The 12,497-nt window shown below is 43.2% G+C and overlaps 1 protein-coding gene across 1 annotated transcript; it reads right to left on the bottom strand.

Moving 5' to 3' along the window:
- Positions 1-1,756: 1,756 nt before the first annotated feature.
- LOC147319090 (uncharacterized) lies at positions 1,757-3,024 on the bottom strand. Its single transcript, XM_086309975.1, has 2 exons — positions 2,771-3,024; positions 1,757-2,659 (listed from the first exon to the last, which is right to left on the bottom strand). Exons 1-2 carry the CDS (start codon positions 2,940-2,942, stop codon positions 1,977-1,979), a joined length of 855 nt encoding a protein of 284 aa, XP_086166101.1. The 5' UTR covers positions 2,943-3,024; the 3' UTR covers positions 1,757-1,976.
- Between the last annotated feature and the right edge of the window lie 9,473 nt (positions 3,025-12,497).

Here is a 12,497-nt window from a genome sequence, read left to right as displayed (position 1 = left end):
TCAGACCCAGACCTAAGAAAGTGGCTATGGATGGATGGATGGATGATAGGACGACAATAATTTGGTATAACTTTGAGTACTTGAATGTCCAAATGTGCCTTTAAACCAAAGCGATAAAGTCAACGTGAGCCATAATCTCTTTTTAAAACCTGGTAGGAGCTCAGAGTTGTATAACTTTGAGCATGAGGTGCAAAATACAGTCAAGATCTACAAACTTTTAGTCAGCAGGAGAAAACATATCATTTTACAGTCAGAGGCATATCTGCCAAGTCTGCCCATGAGTTTGGAGATTACTACACACACCATCAGCCAGGACAGTGTGCTACCAACCCACCTCCCAGCAGCCAAGTTTTAATTAGTTCATACCACTTCTCATTTTAGTCTCTCACCAGGAGCCAAGTACACGAAGTACAAATGACACAAAGTTGTCCTCCAGACAGAAGGAGGGTGTAAATGTACAAGTCACAGTACTGTCATGACTTACTGGGCTGTCTTCAGCTTAACTAGCATCACATGTATGACAGGAAACAGGCCTAATTCAGTTATTTGTGAGGCATAAATCAAGCCTCCATGAAGAATAAATAATGTGACCTTAATACTGCTTTCAGTAGAATTTAATCTGATTCTTTTTAGCAGATTGTTTCATATATGCAGTCAGGTGAAGAGTAAAGTGTGTTATTAATGTTTCCATGGGAATTTAGAGGGTATGCAAAAGCCAGGTGCTGCTCATCAAAAGCAGTTTTAGACCAGTTTGCTAGTCTGGAGTATTCAGTTGTGTGTTAAGACAATGCCGCAGTCGTCCCAGGACTAGACACTTCAAATTCACCCCAAGTTACGCCGTGCAATATTCAGAGAAACTACAACTATGTTGATGTTACAGTGAACGATGGCTAACACGTCTGGAGTAGCAAGATTTACTGCTGTGGAAACACTGAATCCCAAAGTGATGATGGAGATGAGTGGGATTAACTTGTTTTTGCATCAAAATGATTCAAACATATAAATGAAATACATTAAATCACGTAAAATATCTGTTATTGATGATAAACACAAAGAGAAACATTAAAGAAACCATAAACATCCCTGTTTAAACCATAATGGGCTCATAGATAATCCCTCTTGGTCCCTAAAATAACTCAGTGAATACATGAATTCAATAATGTATAATTATGGCTCATTCTTTACAACAAATACTTTTGGTATTTGTAGTTTAAAAATCAGAAGAGTTTCCTCAGCACTGCTTCTTGTGCATGCATTTATGGTGCAGAGGCCTATATTATGTGGTGACTAGACTACCTTCATATTTTTAATATGCGAGTTCACCAGCTCACAGAAAATAAATCCACATGGAGTATATTGGACAGGAGGCGATATGAACCCTGCCAAATACTTAAGATTGATGGGAAACTATGAAGGAAAAGCTCCACCTAGTGGAGTGAAGTGTAACTTTTTTCCTTCTGCTTTTTATATTCCTGCAGCAAAAAGACTCATACATCCCATTCAGCTAAAAGGAAGAATATGTCAGGATTTTTCCCATATAGAAAACAGGTTTTGGGCATTTCCCCTTTAGGAGTTTCAGAAGAACTGTGGTAAAAATATTTTAAGCATTTTAAAGTAAAAATTATTTTAGTTAAGGTAACACACATGTGGACTAATTGTCCCCCAAAGTCCTGTTTTGAGCCAGACCTTCACGTGAACTGACCGTGGAAAGCAGAGAACACAAGACATAAAAACAAAACAGGTTTTTAATCAATATTTTATTCTGAAAGGATCGATCTAAGGTTATAAGCAGTTTATAAAAGTTTATTTTCACATCATCTACTGCTGCTACAGTTTATGCACACAAGGCATAATGAAATCCATGCACATTTGCCAACATAATCCACAACTAACATTTCACACTTTACATTCCCTGTTCGAGCTCATCGTGTGTTTTTCTTTAGAGGTAAATACTACGTGATTATAATTTTACACATTCATGGATCCTGAACCACATTCTCCCTCTTGTGCACACTTCTAACGTGTCTGCCGAGAGACTCCATCCATTTGAAGGATTTGCCACAGCAGTTACACACAAAGCGTTTCCCCTCGGTGTGGATCGTCTGGTGTCTGTTCAGAGCGCTCGTCGTGATGAAGGTCTTGCTGCATATTTCACACCTGTACGGCCTCTCTCCCGTGTGAGTCCTGATGTGAGCTGCCAGGTGGGAGCAGTTACTGAAGCGTTTTTCACAGACGGAGCAGCTGTAGGGTTTGTCTTTGCCCTCCTCGTTGCCGTGGAGGTGGTGGTGATGGTGGTAATGGTGGAAATGTAAGGCTTGGTCCTGCAGACTGGCTTTCAGACTGGAAGGAGAGGAGATGAAGTCTTTGATGTCTGACTCGAGGGCTTCGAGCTGGTCAGCATCGTGACCCATCCAGAAGTCCCTGTGGCTCTTCTGCTGCTCCTCCTTTTTGACCTCTGAAGTCTCTGGATGCTCCTCATCCATCTGCCCCAGGCTGCTGCCTCCATCCTCCTCCTCTTCCTCGCACTGCTCAGGCTCGGCCTCAGGCTCAGAAGCATCCACTGCAGGGTCTGACTGAAGAGGAGGAGGAGGAGAAGGACGGTGGCGGTGATAGGTTTGCTGCAGCAGCTGGGCTGCAAGACATTTGTCTGATGGAGGCTCTGAGCAAAAGACAAAAGACGCCGGAGTTATTCATTTTTAACTCAATATACAGACATTATAAGGAAAAGCTGCACGGGTTTGGCTATAAAGCGGGTTTAATTCAAACCTACCTGCCTTGAGAAGCTTCAGCTCCAATCTGAGACGGCTGATTTCCAGATCTTTTGAACGACAGAGCTCCTCTTTGTATTCGGCTATTGTCTTTTCAACCGCTCCAAATATCTCCTCCGCGGCCACCATCAGCCTCTCGCTCAGAAAAGCTTTCAGTGAATGCATCCTGGACATTTAGACGGGAGGCTGCCAGCTCTCGGTGGCTCCTGAACACGTATTTGTGCGGGTCCGTGAACGTCACGCTTGGATTGTAAACACGGACATGAAACTAGTGAGGTGAGAAATGTGCAACACGAGAAAACAGCGCCACCTTCTGGCGTGGAGGACAAGAATAAACGTTACGCCTTGATGATAAAATAAAAAAATATTCTTTACTATGATTTCTGTTCTATTTAAATATTATAAACAGTGCTGTTAAAAAGAATTTTCCTCTTTTTTGAATATTTGTGACACTTACATTTTTTAATATCAATGCTAATAAAAAATATGTCCTTCTTCAGAACACCAGTGTGCTTGAACTTCAGCACAGAAAAGAAAGCCTGATATTCTGGTAGAGAGCAGAATTCACGGTTCCCTCAATTACAGCAAATCATCCAGGTCCCGAAGCAGCAAAGCAGCCCCACTAAAACCATCATGTTTGAGTGTCGGTGTGATGTTCTTTTTATGAAATGCTGTTTTAATTTTATGTCAGATGTAACAGGACTCAAACCCTCTACAAAGCTCAGCTTTTGTCTCATCAGTCCACAGAACAGTTTCCCAAAAGTCTTGGAGATCATCAAGATGTTTTTTTGGCAAATGTGTGATCTTTTTGGTTAGCACTCTCCCATGTGCGCCATTTTTGCCCAGCCTCTTTCTTGTTGTTAAATCATGAACTCTGATCCTCTGACTGAGGCAAGTGAAGCCTGCAGTTCTTTAGATGTTCTGGGTTCTTTTGTGACCTCCTGGATGAGTCATTGATGTACTCTTGGAGTAATTTTGATAGATTGATCACTCCTGGGAAGCTTCACTGCTGTTCCAGGTTTTCTTAATTTGTAGATAAGTCTTATAAAAGGTTTTATAACCCTTTAGAGACTGACAGATATCAGTGAGTTTGTTTCTCAGCTGTTATATCAGGGTATGCCGTGTAGCTTTTTAGATTTATGTATTTTTAGCCTACTTCATTTTTTCAGACAAGTTCTATTTAAAATATTGTATATGATCCTGTATGGGGTTTTTTCTTGGCTGTTTATTCTTGTCTGCTGACAAAACACACACACACTCTCACATACATTCACTTCATCATCCCAGCTTCAAAGCCCTTCCTGTTCAGGCCTGGCCCCGATATTGCTCACAGCAGGATATCAGCTGTAAGCCTGTTCAGTTGATTTCTCCTGTTCATTCCAGCAACTTTTTCAACTCAGTTTTTGAAGTTTTCAGTTAGGAAATAACAATCATTGCCTCCATATAAGGACCCATATGTCAACAAACCCCTGAACTCATTGCCCCAACTCTGGGAAAAGCTTGTGAGGGAAGAAGTGTAAAGAGCTTGGGTACATACATGTCAACAAAACAGCAACCACAACAAAGAGAGGAGGCAGGAGGGAAAGGAGTCCCAGGATTAAAGGAGAAATTGTGGAAATTATAGTTATTATAAGGGCAGCATGGTGGCACAGTGGTTAGCACTGTTGCCTCACAGCAAGAATGTCCTGACTTCAATTGCACCATCAGGCCAGGGTCTTTCTGTATGTTGTGCCCGTGTCTGTGTAGGTTCTCTGCAGGTACTCCAGCTTCCTCCCACAGTCCAAAGACATGCAGTTAGTGGGGTTTGGTTAACTGGATACACTAAATTGCCCATAGGTGTGAATAGTCTATGTGTTAGCCCTGCGACAGACTAGTGGCCTGTCCAGGGTGTACCCTGCCTCTCGCCCTAAGAAATCATCAATGGCAGCCATTCCTTTCGGTATGCTTGATGACCCATTTCTTTGCTTTATCCATACTTTTTTCTTCACATCGTTCTGCCAAAAGCTGGTTTCATCTATGCATTTTTCAGGCTTGTGCAGGCTCTTTTAAAGTCAAATCTGACCTTCTTGTTCTTGAGTGTAACAAGTGTTTTTCACCTTCTTGTAAACCTTTTGCATTTCCTTTCATGAGGGCATCTCTTGATTGTTGACAATCACACATCTACTTTGTCCAACCACTGGTAGGACCTGGATGTCAGCCACTTCCTCTATCTGCCGGTGGTACATACCGTGCAGGAGCTTACTTATCCTTCCATGATGGTTCCTCCTATTTTTTGGGTTTCTGCTGCCTGAGGCATTCACTGAGCACATGGTCAGTTGGGGCTGTCTTCCTGATGTATTCATGGATGTTTTTTGTCTCATCCTGGACTGTGGTACTGACACTCCCCCAGCCACCTTCCTTCTGCTTAGCATACAGCCTCAGAATGCTGGACTTGGGGTGAAACCCTCCATGCATGGTAAGGTGGTCTTCCTGGTCTCGATGTCAGTGGCTTCCATCTCCTCCTTTGGCCAACTTATTATCCCAGCAGGGTACCTGATCATGGGGAGGGCGTAGGTTTTGATAGCCCAGAACTTGTTCTTACTGAATAGGATAAGGGACCTATGATTGTGTTGAAAGCAATCACATGTTGATTGTACACCACCCTTTTATAATCAGAGACAGAAGTACTTTGTATGTATATATATATAAAAAAAAACACCCAGCACGCCCCTGCGGGCGGTTTATCCTTCAAGCTCGGGTCCTCTACCAGAGGCCTGGGAGCTTGAGGGTCCTGCGCAGTATCTTAGCTGTTCCCAGGACTGCGCTCTTCTGGACAGAGATCTCCGATGTTATTCCCGGGATCTGCTGGAGCCACTCGCCTAGCTTGGGAGTCACCGCACCTAGTGCTCCGATTACCACGGGGACCACCGTTACCTTCACCCTCCACATCCTCTCGAGCTCTTCTCTGAGCCCTTGGTATTTCTCCAGCTTCTCGTGTTCCTTCTTCCTGATATTGCTGTCATTCGGAACCGCTACATCGATCACTACGGCCGTCTTCTTCTGTTTGTCTACCACCACTATGTCCGGTTGGTTAGCCACCACCATTTTGTCCGTCTGTATCTGGAAGTCCCACAGGATCTTAGCTCGGTCATTCTCCACCACCCTTGGGGGCATCTCCCATTTTGACCTCGGGACTTCCAGGTTATACTCGGCACAGATGTTCCTGTACACTATGCCGGCCACTTGGTTATGGCGTTCCATGTATGCCTTGCCTGCTAGCATCTTGCACCCTGCTGTTATGTTCTGGATTGTCTCTGGGGCATCTTTACACAGCCTGCACCTGGGGTCTTGCCTGGTGTGATAGACCCCAGCCTCTATGGATCTTGTACTCAGAGCTTGTTCTTGTGCTGCCATGATTAGTGCCTCTGTGCTGTCTTTCAGTCCAGCTTTGTCCAGCCACTGGTAGGATTTCTGGATATCAGCCACCTCCTCTATCTGCCGGTGGTACATACCGTGCAGGGGCCTGTCCTTCCATGATGGTTCCTCGTCTCCCTCCTCTTTCTTGGGTTTTTGCTGCCTGAGGTATTCACTGAGCACTCGGTCAGTTGGGGCCATCTTCCCAATGTATTCTTGGATGTTCGTTGTCTCATCCTGGACTGTGGTGCTGACACTCACCAGTCCCCGGCCCCCTTCCTTCCGCTTAGCGTACAGCCTCAGGGTGCTGGACTTGGGGTGAAACCCTCCATGCATGGTAAGGAGCTTTCTTGTCTTTATGTCAGTGGCTTCTATCTCCTCCTTTGGCCAGCCTATTACCCCAGCAGGGTACCTGATCACGGGCAGGGCGTACGTGTTGATGGCCCAGATCTTGTTCTTACCATTCAGCTGACTCCTCAGGACTTGCCTGACCCTCTGCAGGTACTTGGTGGTTGCAGCTTTTCTAGTGGCCTCTTCATGGTTCCCATTCGCCTGCGGGATCCCCAAGTACTTGTAACTGTCCTCTATGTCTGCAATGTTGCCTTCTGGTAGTTCAATCCCCTCAGTTCTGACTACCTTCTATTAGATTATTCTGTTATTATATGTTACCTTATATATGTAATCAAAGTAGTTGAATTAGAATACTGCTGTAGATCACATTATACCCTTTAATATAGAGTGTGTGAGCTGTATGTAGTTTAGTTCTCATTATACTTTTGAGTTAACAGAACATATTCACATATTAGTTCATTAGATAAATGTGCATCACTCTGTATCCTTGATCTGCTGGGAATGTGTTACACTGTTTTCTTGACATGCTTAATTGTTGAATCATGAAGAGAAGGTTGTAAGCAGGAGACTCTGTGTCTAAAGACAGGGGAGATAGATAGACCACATTCCACACCCCCACCTTACAGAAAGCAGAGAAACAACTGCCGAGGTCATAACTTAGGCGCTGTAACAGAGAAAAAATGTGATGTTTTGGCTTTTACGACTAGCTGGGGGCCACTAGAGACTATAAAAAGCTGAGCAACCCGTCACCATTTTGAGACATGTGCCTGACCCTCTGGTAGCATCTCTCCCGTCCGGACGTTGTAATGCTCTTACTGTTGAATTGTATGGAAATAAATGATTGTTGATTGAGCATTTATACACCGAGTATTGTCCTTCCTTCAGCCCAAAGATTCAAAGAATTGGGAGATTTCAACAACTTGGTGCCGTGTGACCCGGATCTTTGGTGTGCTGAGGAGGTGCAGATTTGACCTTTGGTGAGATCGTGAGGCGAGGTGAACAGAGGACCGGTCCAAAAATAAAAAGGTAAGCACAGCCTGTTGTATTATAAATACCAAATGTGCATATTGGGCTTTCCAAATTAATCTGTTCACTGAGTTACACGTATTTTCACAGTAAATTTGTCGGTGTCTGGTTTTTGGCGCAAGATACTAACAACATAAGTTGAGGCTGAATTCCAGTGTGTTAAATAAACTGCTTCTACCGAGAAACTAATAAGATACTACGTTGAGCTAGTTGCAGCCACTTTACCTTCCACATTTAATTTTGTCTAATACTGGCTTCTGTAGCAATAATACATTAGAATTTATTCTGAAGACGCGGCCATTAGTCCAGTACATTGAAGTCGAGGTTTGTTTATTTTGTTTATGGTGTCAGTGACATCCTGGCTTTTGCCGGCTATGAAATAGAAGTTGATTTAAGGAAAAGCAGATGCTGGCTTCACGGTGCAGTTGAACGCTGGCAACGCGAGAGCGAAACACGTCCGTAGGTTTGGTTTATGATACGGCGTGTTCCGGTGGTGCGGCCGTGAAGTGCAGTAGTGGTTGGTGCTAGTTTTAGTACATTGGATAGAGGTTTTGACGGTGGTTTGTGGCGTCAGTCGAGTTTTAAGGGCTGCGGTCATAATACAAAGTAAAATTTTAAGTACATAGAGCAAAACCTGGTTTATGATGTCAGGTATAACTTCGGGGATGCAAGCATCACTTTTATGATGCGACTTTGCCCCGTTGTGGCGGTCATAAGCGCAGACAAAGGGGTATTTTGGTCTATGGTGCAGTGTGCTTTAAGAAGATCTAACAGTTGAGCTCAGAAGTTTCTGTGTAATCTTCCACTGATGAGGAACGCTCTCTGTGTGTCTCACTGATGGTGTAACGCGCTGTGTGTGTAAGGCGCGCTCTGGCTATGTGTGAGGCGCGCGCTGAGTGTGTTTCTGTGTGTGAAGTGTGAACACAGTGACAGTGACGGTTGATGTGTTTGATTAGGAGGACATTAGAGCAAAGACACATTTTAGGATCAAAGGTTGATGCCTAGTGTACCTGTGGAAATAATTTTGCCCTAGGAGTGGCGACCCTCCTGTTCGTGGACGCGCGGCCAGGACCGGCGGCGTCCGGGTGCCGAGGTGGTGACTTGGGGAGGTGAGGGCCCCCGCATAGCTACGGAAATAACACTGGAACGGCCGTGTAATCACGGGTTCACATTTATTCCGGACTAGAACAAGACACATTTTGCGAACAAAGGTTGAGTCTAGATTAGTAAAGAAATATAAAAAGGTTGAATTCCTCGTTTCAGTGGTTGAAATTGTTGTGTGCCTGTCCCCTGACGAGTGTGAAATTAAAATAAAGAGGGAATTTGGAGCCACATAGAGATAGACGGGCATAATTGGGTGTATTACTCTGTGGTGTAATAAAAATAAAAAGGAGAGATAGTAAGAGGTGTGCAGTGGAGAATTATGGAGGAGTACAGAGAGGAATGTGTTGGGAGACTGGCGTACAGTTTACGCTGTCAAGGTAGGCGGGTTGCCTGCTTATCTGCTTAACATGTGATGAAAATGAAATTAAATAAATCTCTTAGTGTGTTAATACAGGAAGCTGCGGACCTGGACCAACTGCCCCCACAAGCACAGCGGTCGAAGCAAAATTATAGGTAATGGGAACCACACCCAGCACGAATCAGCAGCTGTGAAAAAGACAGCAGCGAGGAGAGAATTAGAGGAGAAATTAAGAGAAGTTTTAACACATAAAATTGGGGCCAACGGACTTGTGGAGGTTGGGAAGGCGTCCGGAGCATCACAACAAAAAGGTGAAACAAAAACACACAAGCAGAGAAATCTGAGAGAAAGGCTCCTTTTAAGGTAACGCCTAGTTTGAGAAAAGATAAAATTAACCTGCTTTTATACAAATGCACATACACGCAATGAAGAAACAGCTTACACTCATGAACACGTGAAGATTTTCCAGCAAGGTTAAAGAAAAATTAACATACTTAAATGATGAAGTCTATACATTACTGACAAAGAAACCCTCTGGGTTGCAGGACAACAATTTAACTAAAAAAAAAAAAAGGAACACTGGTCTAACCAACCAGGCAAGACACAACAAATTTAGTGGTTAAAAGATTCAAATTGTGACATGTTTTCTGTTGATTGATTAATAAAAGTGATTACTGAATGAAAGAAAGTTCCTTTTTTGGGCTTTTAAACATGATCTTAAGAATTTTAACATATACCGGTGTTGTCCTGTCAACTTGGTGGGTTAGGAGTTGATTATATCGGGAGACAAAAAACAAAAAAAAGGGGGAGAGAAGGCTGACACAGGGCCTGGCCCCATTGTCTCCCCTCTGAATAACACAGCCAACACAACAACATTTTCCTGTTCGTTTGTTTTTGTTTTTTGTTTGTTTTTGTTTTGTTTTGTTTTTGTTTTTTCTATACATATTTAATTACAGGCTGCTTTGCCGGCCCTGAAAGCCGAGGCTGACTGGACTCCTGCTCTCCCCCATACGTGACACTGACCAAATGCTGCAACAGCTGGACCCACAACAACGACCTGAGAATGTCAACAGACCTGCAGGAATGTGATCTCATGCAGCCGAGACGGAGAGCACTAAACCTAAGGCCCGTTTCACTACACGGGGGAAAATTCCCAGACTGCGTCAGCTGACAGAGCTGTGACGAGACGCCCGCCAAGCCCGAATGAAAAGTAAGGCCGAGCGAAAGAATGCTGACCTTGATAACTTTGCATTCACACTGTGCAGGACAGTGATGGACCAACACGGATGATCGGGTGGCGAAAAAGGGCGTGACCGAGACAAGAGGAGTAACTGAGGACAGAAGGCACCTCAGAATGGACAAAAACACAGAAGAAGATGCAGGTTTCACCTGCGGTGAACATCGACACTGGAGAAAGGACTGCCCCAATTGGGGTCAGAACCAGGACGGACTGAATTTTGAGCAGCAGCAGCAGCAATGGTCGCAAACAAACTGAAAAGGAGGGGGGCAGGACCCCAGGGCACGCTTCAGGCCGTGGTTTACCCAGAACACCAGAACAGGAAAGTGATGAACACACATACATACACACACACACATACACACACACACACACACGGGAATGCTGATTCACTGAGAAGTGATGCACACACATACACATGCACACGCTTGTGCAATGAAGAGTGATCCACACGCACACACACACACACGCTGATGCAATGAAGAATGCTTTGCTTATGCTGATATGCAAAATGCTGCACACAAACATCCCAATGCATAATTTTTATGAGGAGCCATTGATTACCATTAAATACTTAGAATGTGTTATATGTCACCCAGAGGGCATTTATGTAGATTTTAGGAATAAGGTCTAAAAAAGTTTGGTTATGAAAACAATGTCTGTGCGTGATGTCTGTTTATGGCTCAAGGCCTTGACTGAATTCTTTGCTGTGCTTCACACAGCCCTGATGAGGAACAGTGGCACAGAGTGAAAATGATGAATTAATAGTGTAAGTTTTAGGTCGGAGTACGGCATTTTCTGTGATTGAGTTTTAATTCAAGGAGGAACAAAAGGTGTTACGGCACCTGAGGTTCTCATTCCCACACAATATTGTCCCGGCAGGAAGCAAAATGTTCCTGTGAATTTCTGGTTGATTGTTTGGTTTTGTTTAGCGCTAGCTTGATTTTATCAGTGAGCTTTGGCTTGTGTTCTTTCTCGTAAGCGAGAGAGGGATAGTTTTATGCTTGGACATGTCTGCAACGGGCCCTAGTTTGTGTTATTTTAGTAGTATTTTGTTGGTTATGTCTGTTTTCGTTTTTGTTACAGTGCACTGGAGAAAAAACATCTGAGAGGTGTGATCCACCGGTGGTGATATGTTGATATTTTGTGAGTTCATGATTTAACAATCAGCTCTTTAAACAAGGCCTGAAAAATTGAAATTTAAAGCGCTATAAAATATTATTACTGTAAACAGTTGCAAAGTGTGCTTCTCCATGATTGTAATTGGCTTGGGAGAAATTCACTTATAGGGAACACTGATCTAAAAGGATTGCACCGAGTCAATCCGGCCCAAAAAACAACAAGGAATTGTTTTCCTTTAAAATGATGACGTCATCTTGCTGGTGATGGAGGCTCGAATAGGTTGCGCGGGAGACTCCATTATCAGCAACATCTGGTATGAATGTGTATGGAGGTATGCATGTGAATGGACTGTGATGGACTGACGACTAAAAGTTTTGACTGACTTGATACTGAGACAATGACTGCACCAACTTTAGGATTAGTAAATGCCAATAAACAATTCATAAACAATTCACCCAGCCGACAAGAGAAGGGTGGATGCTTCGCTTTGTTTTGTTTTGTTTTTTCAGGAGCAGGAGGATATGAGAGACTGGAGGAGGAGACTCTAGCTTCACATAAGTATGAACTGCAGACTTAACACTGTGGTTGCTGATTTTGAGTTACCGATGTTTGCATTAAGAAAACTGTGCTATATTAGCTGTGTTTTGAGTAAGGTATCATGTTATATTATTGGGAATGCCAAATGCTACAGTGGAGAAGACTTTTGATACCACTCATGACTGGAATATGTTATTATTAACCATAGCAGGCCACTGTAAAAAGTCAATTAAATTTTATAGAGGAAAATCGCCAAAATTGAACAATACCTATGAATGACTGGCCACATTCAGAATAGAGATATGCAATAATAAACATTGGTCCACGTGATTTAGGTTCTCACTTGAAATAGTAAGTTATTAAATGTAGAATATAATTGACAGGGACATTTGATAGGATGTGGTACTGAAAAAGAACAAGAGCAAAGTAAATAAAGAAAATATTGTGTTTAGTTTGGATAAATTCAAATTAAAATGTACCATTACACTCAGAGGATCAATATGAAATAAAACATATGCAAAATTTGTAGGAAGTACATGACTGATAACTGTTCTGTCCTGAGCGTTTGTTTCTAGAGCACCCACTTGACCACACCAACAGT

The sequence above is a fragment of the Aulonocara sp. 'chitande type north' Nkhata Bay genome, linkage group LG11 (assembly GCF_057382095.1).
Source record: "Aulonocara sp. 'chitande type north' Nkhata Bay isolate Kocher_YH1m ecotype deep benthic linkage group LG11, A_spYH_male_GT1.1, whole genome shotgun sequence".
NCBI classification, from domain to species: Eukaryota; Metazoa; Chordata; class Actinopteri; order Cichliformes; family Cichlidae; genus Aulonocara; species Aulonocara sp. 'chitande type north' Nkhata Bay.
The sequence above is the reverse complement of the archived record's forward strand: the minus strand, read 5'-3'. Positions and strand labels throughout refer to the sequence as shown.

Bases quoted from the DNA above. Each gene is read 5' to 3' on its own strand.
- LOC147319090 (XM_086309975.1), bottom strand. From the start codon at position 2,942: ATGTCCAGGATGCATTCACTGAAAGCTTTTCTGAGCGAGAGGCTGATG. The intron at 2,660-2,770 runs GTAGGTTTGAAT...TCTTTTGCTCAG, and splicing joins GCTGAAGCTTCTCAAGGCAG to AGCCTCCATCAGACAAATGT.